Raw genomic sequence first — 17,419 nt, 5'->3', positions numbered from 1 at the left:
TTTCCCTGAGACGGAGTCTCGGAGTCTCACTCTGTCGCCCAGGCTGGAGTGCAGTGGCGCGATCTCGGCTCACTGCAACCTCTGCCTCCTGGATTCAAGTGATTCTCCTGCCTCAGCCTCCTGAATAGCTGGGATTACAGGCGCCCGCCACTACGCCCGGCTAATTTTTGTATTTTTAGTAGAGACCATGTTGGTCGAACTGGTCTCGAACTCCTGACCTCGTGATCTGCCCACCTCGGCCTCCCAAAGTGCTGGGATTACAGGCGTGAGCTACCATGCTCAGCCGAGATCTACTTTTTAGCTCCCACATATGCGTGAGAACATGCGATATGAGTCTTTCTGTGCCTGGCTTATTTCACTTAACATAATGGCCTTCTATTCCATCCACGTGGCAGCATTTCATTCTTTCTTATGGCTAAATAATATTCCATTATGTATATACCATATATTCTTTATCCATTCATCCATTGTTAGACACTGGGTGGATTCCACATCTTGGCTGTTGTGAATAGTGCTACAATGAACATGGGAGGGCAGGTGTGTCTTCAAGATACTGATTTCATTGCCTCTGGATCTAAACCTAGTAGTGGAATTGCTGGAGCTTATGGAAATTCTCACTTTAGTTTGTTGAGGAGCCTCCGTAGTGTTCTCCATAGTGACTGCACTAATTTCCCACCAGCAGCATAGAAGGGTTCCCCTTTCTCCAATCTGGAGGAGCTCAGTTTTGAGACTTAGAGAAAAGTGATAGCATGTACACACGGGCTGACTAGCATAAATGAGGGCTGAAAATCTATTGTGGGAGTTAAAGATTTATCTGAACTTAATTTTAGCTAATGTTTTTACTAGAATTATTTATATTATATATATTTTCCTATAGCTATAAATATTATAATACATGCTTATATATTCTACAACATATACTATTTATATTAACATTTATAATAATACATGTTAGTAATATGTTACAGTTTTGATCAGGTTCTCCATATATTCCTGCTTTAAAACATTCATGACCTTGAGTCCCTGGGTAGTTGGCATTGAACTATGGGAGGATGGCAGAGGTTGTGCATTCCTGGAGTGGATACACAGCTGTTCTCAGTGCCTCTGTGAAATGATGTTATTTTAGGATGCTAAGGGAAAGTTGAGCCATAAGGCTCTTTGTCAAGGGGAAACCGTATATCACGTGTGGTTCCCAGTGTGTGTTCCTGGAGCACCAGAGACAGCATCACCCGAGGACTTGTTAGATGTGCAGATTCTCAGGCTTCACCCCAAACCCACTGAATCAGCAACTCCGTGCCTTTCAGGTGATTCTGATACGGCTAAGATTGAGCCCCTCTGTCAGGGTGGTTGCAGGCATGGGCACAAGAGCCTTGCTGTGGAATGTACCACTGCCCTATATCTGCTGTTGGGAACTTGGGCGAGTCACTTACCCTCTCTGTGCCTCAGTTTCCTCATCATGGGGATAATGATGGTGCCTACCTCTCAGGGTTGCTGTGAGGGTTAAATAAGTTTCCATGTGGAAAGTACTTAGAATGGTGGCAGGCATGTGGTGGTTTATGTGTTATCTATTTATGATGATGATGATTGTCATTATTGATTTGAACCTTTATTGCTATCATTACTTCTCTGAATATTTATCACATTATCTTATTATTGCTATAGTTACTATTTATCTGCATCTTTCCCACCGTGGGCCACTCTAGCTCCGTTCTTGCCTATTATTTGCTTATATATTTCTTCCAACTGGTCAGGTAGCTTTCTGGTCATTTCCAGGTTGATTTCTCTGATGGAACAGTGTGTTCCCGCTTGCTGTGGTGGGTTTTTGGATTGTTCATCCTTATAAGAGCCTCTGTCTTTGATGGAATATTTTTCCTCCCTCAAGATGGCAATGGGTACCACCCTTCCATTTCCCATTATCCTTGCTGTGTCCCCAACACTGGAAGTGTAGTTTTCCATATAGCTAAGTACCTTTTTCAATGTGCCTTCTGTTTCATTCTGTTTCGGAGTGTGTTTATTTTCTTTCCTTTAACTTCAGAAAACAAATGCTCACAGCATAAGCACTCAGTGACCTCAGACCGTGAGTCTTTTACTGGTTTGAAGTAGGAGAAAGTAATACTGACCTATCCATTCAATAGTTGTAAGAACACTTAGGTAGATATCGCCATTCTAAGAATTGCAACCCCAACCCACAAACTGAAACGATATAACAAAAACTGCAGAAATAAACATTTTCAGAAATTAAAGAAAACTGCTAATGGTTTATATGAAATATTGCATAGCTGGGAGGATTAACCCTTTTCTCATTTGCCCTGAGAATACTTACTGGCAGCACTTGAGGCTGCAACGTTTACCTGGAGATGATCTTGCCACACAGTGTATCACTTTTATTATTATTTTCATGTCACTGTAGTATATCAACTTTGGAAACAAAAGACAACATTCTATTTATAGCATTCTGCTTTTAGTAGTGGTATTTTTATTTACAAAATATAGTAATTCTTGATCGCTGAAAATGTCAAATCCTGGAAAACACAGCATTCCTACACATGATGTTAATGTCGGTCTCCAACAGTTGTTGGCCAAAGATTCATTTGATGAATCCAATTTTTCCGAAATAGACAATTCTGATGATTCAGGTGATTCTGATGTTAGTTCTGTTTAGAAATAACTCCAAGAATGATTTTTATGTTTTATTTTCACATTGAAAATCAATCAGATTTGCTTCAGCCTCGAAAAGCATGTTTATGTAAAATTAAATGAGCGCTGGTGGCAAGCTGCACTTTTTTTTTAAGGGGAAAAAGGTTAAGATAGGGGAAATTAGAAGAAAATATTCTTCTCTCATTCTTTGTGTTTTTATCTTTTGGGAAACTGTTATTGTTGCTTACCATGTTACACGTTAAGCCAGGTCTATTGAACAATCACTAAGGGAATATAACCTAAAGCAGTAACATAAAATTATATGAAATAAGAGTATGTATCAACAATGATTTAAACTTCATGAAAGAAGTCTGCTGAGGAATAGAATTCTATAAATTAAGAGCCTATGATGAAGTGCAATTCATAAAGCCTATGGTAAGATTGATGGGCACAAAGAAGATTCTGGGTCTTAATAGAGCAATGACAAAGAGGTCATTTGCCAAACATGCTGTGGCCACACTGGCAGGATCCAGCCTGTACGACAATGTGTAGGTTAATTGGGAATACTTTAAGTATAAGAGAATAATAACTGTAAATAATTGGCAGATCAGAAGAAACGTAGGAAGTGTGCCTATGTGTGTGTGACAGACATAAAAATATACGGGTGTAGACAGATGGATGATTGATAGATACAGATGATAGCTAATTGATAGGTAATAGATCAATAATTGATAGATGATAGGTAATATGTAGGTAGATATTTAGACCGGTAATAAATAGATAGATAATTGACAGGTAATAGATTGATAGGTGATAGATAATAGATGATAGATTAGATAGAGAGATAATTGATAGATAATAGATTGATAGAAGATAGATTAATAGGCAGATAGCTTAGGAAGAATTATTTTCAAAAAGTAGATCAAAAGAACCTCTTGAATTTAAAGGAGATTACATGAAACTGTAGATGTTTCAGGGGATTTTGTGGTGGACTGACAGGAACCCTGGGCTAGCTTCCAAAGACTTTGGACCTCGTTCTTTCTGCCAGGACCCAGCTGTGTCAAGTGGGATGGTTCTGACAATCTTTTCCACTCTAATGTCCTATGACTCAACAGTAGCAATGCATTTCCACAGGCGGTAAAAATATTCTAGACTCTTCCCTTCCAGTGCTCACTGTTTACTTCCCCTGCACTTCCCCTTCCTGCCTCCCCGTGTGCTGGTCAGTTCATAGCGGGCTTCAATGAGGGTGGGTTAACCCTCTCTTTCCAGGGTGTTTTGCTACGGAGCTCCCTCCAGGGGCTGGGAACTGTGTGGTGAGGGCTGTGGTTGGGGTTCAGCTTCCTTCTTAAATCGTTCCTTGAACCTTTACCTTATTCTGTGCACTGTGCCAGATTTCCAGGGATTGGAAGGTAAATGCCATGGCGTAACTCTTAGAAAATCATCGGGGGTCAGTTTTACTGGGGTGCACTTGGTAACCATCTGTGAATCCATGTGTCCCTCTTTCTTTCAGGCAGTAGCAGAATCCCATGGTAGCCAGGTGGGTGAAGGGGAGCGAGGACGTTCTACCTGCCTTGAAGAAGACACCTGACCTGCGGAGTGAGTGACCAGGTAGTAGACGGTTCTAAGGGCATCACACACTTGAGGGAGGGAGGAGGACAGAGAGGGCCATGGCACCCTTTGACTGCTGACCGCCAGCTGCTCTCTTTCCCACTGAGAAATGCTGCCCCCAACACACCCAGATGCTCTAGGTCTTGTCTTGTGATTTCTGTCCATCAAGCCTTGATAGGAGGTATGATAGATGCCATTAACTCCAGCACTAGATACACAGGACTGCAGCAAAAGCGTTCTCAGCAGAAAGAAGAAACAGATCCAGTTCATCCCAAGCCTGGCTTGCTGCCCCTTTGAAAGAGAGTTTAAAACAGAAGCTTCATGGTGCTGCCTTCATAAAAACAGGGCCAAGCTTTCCAGAATCTGGCAGAGGGCTGAGTGCCCGCAGGACACTTGTGTATCACTCACACTGGAAAACTTAAGCTTCTGTTTTTATTTCAGTGGATTGAATGGCATGCAGTTTCCTCAGCAGCTTAAAAAAAATGCATGCAGTCACTTGCAGACAGGCTGCATTTGTCTCTGCTGGTGCTCATGTTACAAGTTTGTCTGTGCATTTGGGCATGCCAGCATGGCGTTTCATTTCCAGACCTTTATTGGGGTCACTTTCCTCTTCGTTACACTGAGAAGTGTTACTGAGGGTGTAGTAAGGCCCTAGTTCATCAATTATGTCCTGTACTTTTCTTCTAACTTGATCCCAAGAACAGCGGAATTTGCTTCAAGGTAAACAAATTTTGAATAATTGATGGCCCTTCTTTGCAACAAAAATGAAAACACGACTTTCTAAAGAAAAATCAATTTCAAGGGGGCATTTAGTAAATAACACACTCTTAATAATGTAACAGGAAAATTAAAATGCCCAGCGGACCCATTGCATCCTGAACAGGTGTTTGCTGCTAATGGATACAGTTTCCATTTCCTTGAAGGGATTTGCCCAGAGGATTACTTTCAAAACTTCTATTGAGATAATACTGCTCTAACAGAAAGAGCAATGCATGAATCTGTCTATCAGTTCCTTAATAAAAGGGAAGTTTTTTTAATTCTTAAAATACCAACGAGGTGAAGAAAAACATGCCACTCAGGTAAAGTTACTCTGTAATCACCCACATTATTTTTTTCAAGGAATGTGGGGGAAATTTATGTCAGTCACCAGGCAGGTACTAGAAGATGCTAGGGGCCTCACAGACAGCTTGTTCCCGGCTGTTAACATGGAGCAGAGCATTCCCTGGGGCTGAGCATGGAAGCCCAGCACTTCTTATAGGTAGGTCTTTCCTACTATAATATTAGATGCCTACACTTATTGACTTTTTCATTTGCTCTTTAAAATAGATTTCTCCTGCTGGTTCTGCTTAATTCTAAGGAGTAAGGTAGAATTTTGGTGCCATACCTAAATATCATGTCTAAAATGACATTGGTAGCACTTTTCCAAGAATAACCAGCATATTGATCAAGCCATTAATAAAGCCTAATTATTTGCTATAAGAATGTTTTGGGTTGTTTCAAACTGAGTTTTCTCCAAAGTCATAACAAAACTAGGAGAGGTTGTAGATTCTTAATTATTCATTAGATTAGGGGGAAAACGAATTGCTATTACAAAGAATATCATGCAAAAAATAGGTTTTAAAAAAATGCATTACTACTGAGTTTTAAAAATGTATACTAACATTCTCCATATCAAGAACTGTTTCATGGATGGTAGATTTTAGTTATAGCAGTACTGGACTTACACTCAGTCAAATAATTTTACATTTTCTATAATTGGAAATACATGGTAGCTGAATATATGTAAACATATTACTCTATGAGATATATGCATAAGAGTTTGTTATCACCAAAAACAGCATAACATTATTTTTTTGAAATATGAGGCTCTGTTTTAACACTTTACCTTATTTAATGGTAACAAAACCCCTGAGGAATAGGTTGTATTGCCATTTTAAACATTGGAGAGCAGAGGTCCAGAGAGGTTAAGTAGCTTTCTCTAGGTCACACAGCTGATGAATTACAGAGTCAGCATTTAATCCCGGTCTGCTTTTCTGCAAAGCCTCTGCTCCTCACTCTGCCCTACCGACCACCTGAGTATAGATCAGTTAATCTTGCCTTCAGAATTCTCCTTTCTTGTGTACTTCCATGTACATTCACATGATGATTCTATTCTCTGGAAGTTCCACCACATATGGCGATAATGAAACATCTTTGTCATTTCTCTAAGTGTTTCCAGAGCCTGGCAATGGATGCCATTCACATCGGCATGTCCAGCGCCCCCCTGGTGAAGCACACTGCTGGGACTGGGCTCAAGGCCAACAGACCCCGCGTCATGTCCAAGAGTGGGCACAGCAATGTGAGAATTGACAAAGTGGATGGTATATACCTACTGTACCTGCAAGACCTGTGGACCACAGTGATAGACATGAAGTGGAGATACAAACTCACCCTGTTCGCCGCCACTTTTGTGATGACCTGGTTCCTTTTTGGAGTCATCTACTACGCCATCGCGTTTATTCACGGGGACTTAGAACCCGGTGAGCCCATTTCAAATCATACCCCCTGCATCATGAAAGTGGACTCTCTCACTGGGGCGTTTCTCTTTTCCCTGGAATCCCAGACAACCATTGGCTATGGAGTCCGTTCCATCACAGAGGAATGTCCTCATGCCATCTTCCTGTTGGTTGCTCAGTTGGTCATCACGACCTTGATTGAGATCTTCATCACCGGAACCTTCCTGGCCAAAATCGCGAGACCCAAAAAGCGGGCTGAGACCATCAAGTTCAGCCACTGTGCAGTCATCACCAAGCAGAATGGGAAGCTGTGCTTGGTGATTCAGGTAGCCAATATGAGGAAGAGCCTCTTGATTCAGTGCCAGCTCTCTGGCAAGCTCCTGCAGACCCACGTCACCAAGGAGGGGGAGCGGATTCTCCTCAACCAAGCCACTGTCAAATTCCATGTGGACTCCTCCTCTGAGAGCCCCTTCCTCATTCTGCCCATGACATTCTACCACGTGCTGGATGAGACAAGCCCCCTGAGAGACCTCACACCCCAAAACCTAAAGGAGAAGGAGTTTGAGCTTGTGGTCCTCCTCAATGCCACTGTGGAATCCACCAGCGCTGTCTGCCAGAGCCGAACATCTTATATCCCAGAGGAAATCTACTGGGGTTTTGAGTTTGTGCCTGTGGTATCTCTCTCCAAAAATGGAAAATATGTGGCTGATTTCAGTCAGTTTGAACAGATTCGGAAGAGCCCAGATTGCACATTTTACTGTGCAGATTCTGAGAAACAGCAACTTGAGGAGAAGTACAGGCAGGAGGATCAGAGGGAAAGAGAACTGAGGACACTTTTATTACAACAGAGCAATGTCTGATCACAGGGGTGCCATCCAGGTTTAACTCTGCAAGCTGTTTCCACATCAGAACTCCCTTCAAACACAAAGATTGCTGTGAAAATGCAAATGGGTAGACGCACTCTCAAAAACTGCACGGACATACAAAATCAATCTTTTCCTTTGATCTTGTGGCTAAACCAGCATTTCTGTGTTTGAGAGATTTCCTGTTAAGTGCTTCGTCTGAAAGTGAACTCTCATAATTCAAACTGTATAAAATAAAGCTACATTTCTAAGAGCTTGGTGTAGGGCAATTGGAATAATGTCCTGTTAGATAAACAGACATTTAGCAATGCTGACATTAAAAGGAAATGTATTTCTATACAAAATTATTAGCTGTAATACAAGATATTTATTTAACCAATGGCCTTATGGCTGAGAGTTGAATTGTGGTTCAGTATTCATTGATCTCACTGCTTTAAAACATGCTGTTTTTGTTCAAGCAGGAAAAATATTATATCTAATTATGTCTATGTGGTAATACCTAAAAGGAGGTAGAGAGACTCTATGTTCACAAAATATAGCAATTTCATTTTTACCTTTCTTCAGTGGACTGAATTGTATGGAAGGATACTGATCAGATCTGTAATTCACAACTGTGGAAACCTACACAAATGGGGCTGATGCCATTGTTTCCTCTTTTTTTTTTTTTTTTTGAATCTACTATCCTCTTTCCATTCAAAATGTTTCCATTCAAAATGTGGTTCACAGACCTGCCACATCAGCACCATCTGAGAGCTTATTAGTAATGTGTAGATTCTCAGGTCCCAGCCAGACTTACAGAATTGGGGTCTGTATCTTAACAAGAACCCCAGATGATTTGTGTACAAATGAAAGTTCAAAAGCTCTGCTCTGGACATCGTTTTCAAAGCAACTTTCTGAAGCCATGTGGAAAACTGACTCTGTGGGTCCCGTATCCCCGTGGCGTCCAGACCTGGCCTCTCTTCATTTCATTATTATTGGCCAATATTTCTTTCAGCCATTTCATTTCTTATCTATTAAAATGCCTTGCCCATAAAGGAACTGCATAGGATTATCCCCTGACATTCCAAGAGCAAAATAAAGCTCTTGAGAGTAATTGTTGTCTCAGTCATGCTTGCTGATTACAGTTAGCACAAAAGAAAAATTCAGCTGCCTGACAATACAGGAAATGTTCTCAGATGCTGAAGTTTGTAAGGTCCAGTGGGGCCATGAGGAAGAAGAGGAGCTGAAGGTAAGAAGCTCATAAACAAGATGACTCTTTGATGCATGAACAAGATTTGAAAATCTCAAGCCTGTAAAGAATACCCCTGCTATTTAAATAAAGCTCATACCAAGAGGTAACATTTTGCTCCGGGCCAGATTCAGGGGTCTAGTGCCCTGCATTCCTTTGAGGCAAAAAATAAATGGGCTATGACTGGTTAAATGTCCAAAAGGTGAATTCTCATTTCATTCAAACAAAGACAGATTTGTGCATTCACTCAAGCAGAATGTGGCCATGAATATTCAGCCCCTGCATACATACAAAGATGTACACATGATTCCCCCACCAAACACACACACAGTCACACACGCACACACACGCACACATGCACACACACATGCACACGTGCACACGCACACACACGCACACACTTGCACAGGCCCTGGCTGTTCAAGCGTAATCATGGTAGTCATCAGTGAAGGACATTTGTGATTAAGACAGCAAGTCCTTGACAAATATGTTCATATCTATTTGGTTCTAGTTCTATAAAAATATGAACACTGGGACTCAGAGAAAATGGGGAAAATAAAGTGGATTCAGGTTATCAGTGAAATGATGGTATAGATTACAGCAAATCTGGATATATATTGATGTTACTGCATTTGCAAATGTCCTCCCATTAAACAGAAAATGTGGCTAAAACCCCTGGCTTGGAACTGAAGTAGTTTAAGGCAGGTGTAAGGATAGTGGGAGTAAAGTTTGTGAAAGTTTAAAGAATGCCCTTAATCCATGAACGAGAGGGAGGATGTTGTCTTTAATTATTTAGATGTTTTTTTTTCCTTGTCTGTTGATAATTTTATGGAAGGTTGCTTTAGATCTCCATTCCTTAAAAAATATTACATGTCAGTGTAGTTAGATATTATCTCTTTTAGTTATTATACTTGCTATTTTTACTGTATAGTGTGGTATAATAAAACAAAATAATGCCATGGGCATGTTTACACCTTTTCTGTTGCACTATTAAATTCTTTTCACAGTATTTATATCAATGCTAATTTGAATGTGATGCCGATTAAAAATCTTGTTCATTTATATTGTATATGGTACAAGGACGTAGCATAAGATCCAAAAAAAATTTTGTATTGTCATTTAGCATATCAATTTCAGCCAAATTTGGAAGACTTGATCATCTTATCTTTTGCTCTACACACTCAAAACAAATAGTGCAGCAGAAATATCACCTTAAAAATATATCTTAATTTATATTTAGATAATATTGAAATCACAGTCTATTAAAATTGGAAATTTAATTCAAATAAAAATCAAACAAAATAGTTGATTCAATTTATCTAAATATCTGGTCTTAAGAGTGCCTTAAGAGTGTCTGGTTTTTAAGAGTGTCTTAAAAACCAATATATGTGTAAGTCAACAAATCATATAATATTCAATAAATAGCTCTGAAGTTGTATCTGATTTGAAACTTACCATTTTCCTGGAACCTTAACTATTATTACTTTGTACGTAATACTTTCGTGTTACTATGCTAACAAAGGATTTAGATAGCAAACTTAATTTATTATATCTGGTCAGTCTTCTGCTTGAAACAGATTCATACTCAACACCCAACTAAGGAGGAGCCAAAGTAGTGGAGTATTCCTGACCCAAAAAGGCTTTTGAATTTTGAAACATTTCTAATGTGTTAGGTTTTCTCAATGAGACCATTAAAAAACGTTGTGTTCCATTTGAGGAACCAGAGTCAACAGCAGTAAATCAGTGTGCCCCACAAGCCACATCTTATTCAGCAATAAAATAGACGGCGCTCACATGGTGCCTGGCAGACGGTGGCTCTGCACAGCAAAGCACTGAGTCACCCAACCCCACTCCTTTGGGATGGGGTTGGGAGTCATGCATTGGCTCCCTTTTTTATCCTGGGGAAATTACAACACAACGCAGAGTGTCCAGAAATCTAAAGAGCTGGTTTAAGGTGAAAAAAAAATGCCATGAATGAATGAATCAGATATTTAATAAATCAAAACAGCTATTTTGTTGGATTTTTATTTGTATTAAATTTCCCAATTTTTAATAGACTGTCATTTCAATATTATCGAAATGTAAATGAAGATATATTTTTAAGGTGGCATTTCTACTGCGTCATTTCAATATTATCGAAATGTAAACGAAGATATATTTTTAAGGTGGCATTTCTACTCCAGCATGAAAAAATAGTGGCACTTGCACTCTAGTATTATTCTGTCTCCCTTATTTGAGTCTTTAATATATATGCCCAGCTGGAGGGAGAAGAAGAGAAAAGAAGAGAAAAATGAAAGCACTAGGCCTTTGACTAGGTTTGCTTCTATATTCATGATGTTCAAAAGGTCAGACATTTGACCACATGGCACAGTGAAGACTCTCAGGCTCTCAATTTTGGCTTTCATTCTTGCTAGACTTTTCTTCTCTTAAATTTCTGAAATAACTAGTTTTATCATAGCTTTCCATGATGCATTTTTTTTAAGTGAAAGGTACTAGCATTTCCAGTCTTGATTTCCAAGTTCTGTGGTGTGCGCTCGAAATCTAGTCTCGGATTGTTAAACTCTGGGTAGGTACAAGAGTCTCTTAATTTTCTTCCCCCGGGGAAGACTGACTTACACTTGAAAGTCAAAAGCTTAACATTCAATTCTAAATGATTAACTGCATACACTTTACCCTTTGTAAACTTCAATTTATCTTTTTTTTTTTTTTTTTTTTTTGGATACTGGGTCTTGCTCTGTCGCCCAGGCTGCTGGAGTGCAGTGACGCGATCTCGGCTCACTGCAAGCTCTGCCTTCCGGGTTCACGCCATTCTCCTGCCTCAGCCTCTCGGGTAGCTGGGACTACAGGCGCCCCCCACCACGCCCAGCTAATTTTGTTTTTGTATTTTCAGTAGAGACAGGGTTTCACCGTGTTAACCAGGATGGTCTCGATCTCCTGACCTCGTGATCTGCCCGCCTACAAGCCAGGTGCGGTGGCGCGTGCCTGTAATCCCAGCTACTCAAGAGACTGAGGCAGGAGAATCGCTTGAACCCAGGGGGTGGACGTTGCGGTGAGCCGAGATCGCGCCACTGCACTCCAGCCTGGGCAACAAAAGTGAAACTCCGTCTCAAAAAAAAAAAGAAAAGAAAAGAAACATGAGGCAAAACTAGACCTTCAGCCACCTCACTTCACTTAACCCTATGGCCCTCCTCATCTTGCACCCAATTTCTTTTCAACATCATATGTGCTTGGTTGACTGTTTCTTCATATTTGCTGTTCATTCTATAAAGTCAAATAGATTGGTGGGTTAAAAAATAATCAATTCAAATTCAAATTAGGAATTTATGGGCATTCAGGTATCCACATATTGAGGGCAGGAATTTTTACTTTTCAATCGGTATGTTGGCAGTGTGTAAAAATAGAAGACCAAGAGAAGGCGGTTGATTGGAGTTGATAGTTAATAGCTAATAAAAATTATAAGAATGGATGGTGGAAGTCAAAGGACAGAACTGATACAAGAGTATAAAAGCCAACGATGTCATATATGTAGGTAAAGTCTTTGTAATCTGAATATAATGCCAGAGAGCTAGGGCTGCCAGGCAATCTGTATGTGCAGAATATGTCCTATATGGAGTAATTTTTGATTTGTGTAGACTTTTTAAGGATGCCTTAAATGTCTTACATGCAACCTTTTTTTCCCCATATATTACAAAATTGCCTTGGAAATTAGACAAATCTTCAAACTTAACTGAAACTCCTGTCCTGAATAGTTATTTGCCAAATCTGACAAACTTACAAAGAGTGTTCACATAATCCCAAACTATGCCCATTTCTACAAGAGAAATACATGCTTCTTTATTTGGAGTTTATGATATTCATACAACTAGTAGTAGAGGCAGGGAGTATTCCAGAAACATATTTCCCTGGCTTGCCCAATTATCAAGGGAAAATTTCAGCTGAACACAGGGAACCCGATCTTTGACAGTCCTGTGTGCAGTGTGGAGCAGCGTGTACTGTCTGAGCCTCCATAGTGAGGAATGGTCTTCCCTGGGGCATCAATCACCCTAGAAGGATGGGCTCAAAGTCGCCCTCCATGTGGGTGCACAGGAGCCCAGATTCTCAAGCCCCAGTTGCAGAATTAGGCTGATGGTTTTACAAAAGAGTCCTCCTAAAAGTCCATCACTAAGTTTTGTTTGGTTAGCAACCCTTGCCACATGATGTAGTACTTAGCTATAATTTTATCTTTATTCAAGGCCAAATCTTACCTAGTGTCCATGCCTTCCCACCTACTTAAAATTTCTAATTTCACCCTCAAAAATATTTAAGTAAATAAAAGTTAGATCTACTCAAAATTAGACTCCAAGGGAATTACTATAGTTGATTATAGAGTATCTATTTCCTTAAAAAAAAAAATCAGAAGTTGTTGACTCTGAGCTAGGAAATGTGTGATCTCTCAGCTGTTACTTTATGCAAATTTACTTAATATTATAGAAAAATAAAGAGCTTCCAAGAAGTTAATTGGAGGGAAGTTCAAAGGGAAGATTTTTTTTTTCATTCACTGTAGTTTTAGCTGTATTCTTTCATCTGCAATCAAATCTCAGGATTAAGGATGTTGTATTAAATCAAATCATTACAGGAAGTATGACTGTATCAGCGGCTTTTTACAAAAACAAACCTCCAGATCACAAAAGGAAGCTGTGTTTGTGTGCTGACACGAAGTGTTACATAGCAGCCAGGAGAGGAAGGTTAGCAGCCGACTTGGATCCATTTTTGAGGAATTATTTCTGTAAGGTGTCATGGAATTGTAAGTTACAAAAATAAGGCTTTTGTAAACAGAATCTCCATTCCAGAAGGATGGACTCCAAAATGCTACTTAATGAAATCCATGGGAATGTTATGGTGATGGAAATCCCAAATGACATGCAGATTTTATATGCAAACAATCCCACTACTTGTAACTCCTGGCAGTGTGTACTTACCAAAATCTTGATCACACTTCAGTCTCTTGCTATCTATAGAACCACATCTGATCCTTATACAGTGTTGCAAGATATATGTCCTTGCTTTCCCATGGTTCTTAAGCAAGTCTTAAGCTTGGATTTGCTCCAGCAGAATGGTGGTTCATGTTTCTCAAGGCTGAGCTACTTTTGGTGTATGTCGGAAATCTCACACTAACTGTGGATACTCTGTCATCACTGAACCCAATCATACAATGACCACACAGCTTTAAATATCTACTTTTGTATGTTATCAATTCATCCCTTTATTTGTCAAATCCTTTATTTCCGTATGTGTCTCCATCACCTTTTTTTTCTCTTCCGATAAATGGAATTACTGTAACTTGTGAAACAATGGCAAACACTATAAAGCTAATTTTACAGTCTTGAGTTTCTTTTTGTTTCACTGGAATGGTAATGGTGTTATAGTGGTGCTCTGACAGACAAAAACCTAATATGTCCTTAGAAAGTTCAGAGGTGAACTTATTTGAAATAACCTTTTCCAGTGATGACAATCACAATAATGTGGGGATGACTAGGTCCTAAAAACTTATCACAGTGTTACTGTATATCAGTACCTAAAGAAATGTATTTTGCTTCTTTCCAATCACTGAATAGAAAATGAAATCCCTGCCTCATCACTCCTTTTTTTTTTTTTTTTTTTTTTTTGAGACAGAGTCTCACTCCATCACTCAGGCTGGAGAGCAGTGGATCACTGCAATCTCCGCCTCCAGGATTCAAGTGATTCTCCTGCCTCAGCCTCCCAAGTAGCTGGGATTACAGGTGTGTGCCACCACACCTGGCTAATTTTTTTATTTTTAGTAGAGATAGGGTTTCACCATGTTGGCCAAGTGGGTCTCAAACTCCTGACCTCAAGTGATCTGTCCACCTTAGCCTCCTGAGTAGCTGTGATTAGAGGTGTGAGCCACTGGGTCCAGCCTCATCTCTCTTTTTCTGCCTGATGCTCTCCTGCTCCAGAATGATTATTTCATTTTAGTCAATGATTAAAAATCAAGCAACCATTTAATAACAAACATCCTTTCAGCACTGCAACCCTTACCAAAGTGCGTTTTGTGCTATTGCTCCTTTACTTGGATGGATTAAAAGAAAGAAAACACTTAACTACATAAGTCCTACAGGCATTAGTATGGGTGTGACTCTAAAGCGGCACACCTAATTAAAACCCACATAGCCAAGGTATGCATCCAAATGGCAGTAGTTATCCTCCAAGCAGTTTCCTGGGAAAACTACACACACATGCAACAAGATAGTTGCCACAGCTCTGAACATTCCAGAGTGTCTCTCTTAGAGCCCTCTCCTTTGGAGTCTTGGCTCATTCTTTGTAACATTCTCGGGGTGGCCAAGCTTTGTTCTTGGAGGGAGCATGTGACAGCTGGAAATAAACAAGGCTGATGCAGATAGTAGGAAGTCATCTTTGAGGATACCGTTTGAACAAAAAGGCAAAATGTTTTCTAGAAAGTGCACAGTCATCTGAAACACAGTCATGAAGCTAGCCGGTGAGATACATTTTATTGATTTTAATTTGCATGGAAGTCTTCAGACACACGTTATTTTCTACCCCATTATCTTAAGCGTCAATTGTCCTTCCAGGGTGACCTTGGCTAAGAACTGAGCTAACCATATCCAAGCCATAAGGCAGCATTGCTTTCACCACACCATGTCCTTGGGGCAGAGAATAAGGGAATTTGTCATAGCAACATGGGAAGCTTTGATTCTGGGCTGGATACGCAACATCCCGGCAGGCATAATTTCCCTTCTCAGAAATCCTGTCTTCATAAATGTTAGACAAACAACTTTCATGGTTTAATTTTTCATGCAAAAGTCCATATTCTTCCCAGAAACTCTTACATTGTTCAAGTGATTATTTTCTAAATTAGTCTATTCCTTTACTGGAATTTAACACTTGCATGATAATCCTAGCTGATAAGGTATTTGAGTGATCTAAATGTGTTTTCACCCGTCCTAAGGGCTGCTTTCTGCATCTTTCTTAGTTTGCCTCTATTGAGTCTGCCAGAAACTCTTACTCTTTTTAAGATTTTGTTCACATTTTTATTTTTATTTTTTATTTTTTGAGACGAAGTTTCCCTCTTGTTGCCCAGGCTGGAGTGCAGTGGTGTGATCTCAGCTCACGGCAACCTCCGCCTCTTGGGTTCAAGCAATTCTCCAGCCACAGCCTCCTAAGTAGCTGGTATCAGAGGCTTCCACCACCACACCCAGCTAATTTTTGTATTTTTAGTAGAGACGGGGTTTCGCCATGTTGGCCAGGCTGGTCTTGAACACCTGACCTCAGGTGATACGCCCACCTCAGCCACCCAAAGTGCTGGGATTACAGGTGTGAGCCACCACGCCCAGCCCACATATATTTTTAATTAACAAATAATAGCTATATATAGTTAGGGATTACAATGAGATATTTTAATATACATTTTAGAATAATTATATCAAGTTAATGATATATCCATCACCCCACATATTTTCTTTTTTGTAGTGAGAGCATTTAAAACCTACTCTATTAGCAGTTGTACTTGCTCTGACAGTGTACCTCTCTGTAAACTCTGTTTAACGTGCCCACTCAGCATGTGATTTAAAGATCTGCAATAAAGAAGTCCACTATGACCAACAGACTCACAGCCTCACAGCAGCCCAGAACAGTGTGCTTCTCCTTACCCCTGCCCCCACAGTAAGTCTGGCTGACCTGCTACATGTTCAAATATGTTGTGGCATGTTCTATTGCCAGCGTGCCTCTTCTGCTCATACAAGCCCCACACCCCCCAAAATACACAAGTCTCATGACATCTGGTCACATCTTAGATATCCAGAGAGCAAGCAATATTCATATTTGTAGGGCTCTGAATGCTAAAAACAACTTCAAATATTCAATAGTCCATGTTATACCCAATGAAAGGGTAGAGGAAGGACGTATGCAGTTATCTATACTTTGCAGAAGACCCTGTAGCCCACTGACCTCACTTCCAGAGTGACCCAGCGAGCCGTTGATGGCAATCTGGGTCTTTTCCTTCTTTTATTTTCTTTCTTTTTTTTTTTTTTTTTTGAGACAGGATCTCACTCTGTCACCTGGGCTGGAGTGCAGTGGCGCACTCACGGGTCACTGTAACAACTTCCCAGGCTCAAGCAATGCTCCGACTTCATCCTCCCGAGTAGCTGGGACTGCAGGTGTGCGCCACCATACTCGGATAATTTTTTAATTTTTTTGTAGAGATGCGGTCTCAGCTTATTGCTCAGGCTGGTGTCGAACTCCTGAGCTCAAGTGATCTTCACACTTTGGCCTTCCAAAATGTTGGGATTACAGGTGTGAGCCACTATGCTCAGTCTGGATTTTTTCCTTCTGGCCTAGTGTGTTATCTCCAAGATTTACAACATGTGAATCTCATGGTGGAGCAGATTTCCACGTGAGATGGATCAAAACTAGGGCAAAAGTGATAGCAGAAGAGATAACCCAGGTGAAAGCATGAGACTGGGAGTCTGGATAAATTGCCTAAAGGCCTAACGTGCTTCAAAGGGTCTGTTATTTAGAGGCTGGCAACATGAGATAAATATCTCGAAGGTAGAGAAGATATGAAGGGATCAATT

At 40.3% G+C, this 17,419-nt stretch overlaps 1 protein-coding gene across 2 annotated transcripts in view; it reads left to right on the top strand.

The window, feature by feature from the left end:
- KCNJ15 (potassium inwardly rectifying channel subfamily J member 15) overlaps nucleotides 1-7,860 on the top strand; it is a 49,185-nt gene extending 41,325 nt beyond the window's left edge. Inside the window, exons 3-4 of one of the 2 annotated variants that reach the window (XM_055276960.2) lie at nucleotides 4,148-4,245; nucleotides 6,455-7,860. In XM_055276960.2, the coding sequence (XP_055132935.2) occupies nucleotides 6,473-7,600 (1,128 nt within the window). In that variant the 5' untranslated portion in view covers nucleotides 4,148-4,245; nucleotides 6,455-6,472 and the 3' untranslated portion in view covers nucleotides 7,601-7,860. Of the gene's footprint in view, nucleotides 1-4,147; nucleotides 4,246-5,455; nucleotides 5,504-6,454 lie in introns of those variants that run through there. The other variant, XM_063639297.1, reaches the window with a different exon arrangement.
- Nucleotides 7,861-17,419: the final 9,559 nt, after the last annotated feature.

This window comes from Symphalangus syndactylus, chromosome 5 (genome assembly GCF_028878055.3).
Source record: "Symphalangus syndactylus isolate Jambi chromosome 5, NHGRI_mSymSyn1-v2.1_pri, whole genome shotgun sequence".
Classification (NCBI taxonomy): Eukaryota; Metazoa; Chordata; class Mammalia; order Primates; family Hylobatidae; genus Symphalangus; species Symphalangus syndactylus.
Note: the sequence above shows the minus strand (reverse complement) of the source record. Positions and strands in the feature narration are given on the sequence as shown.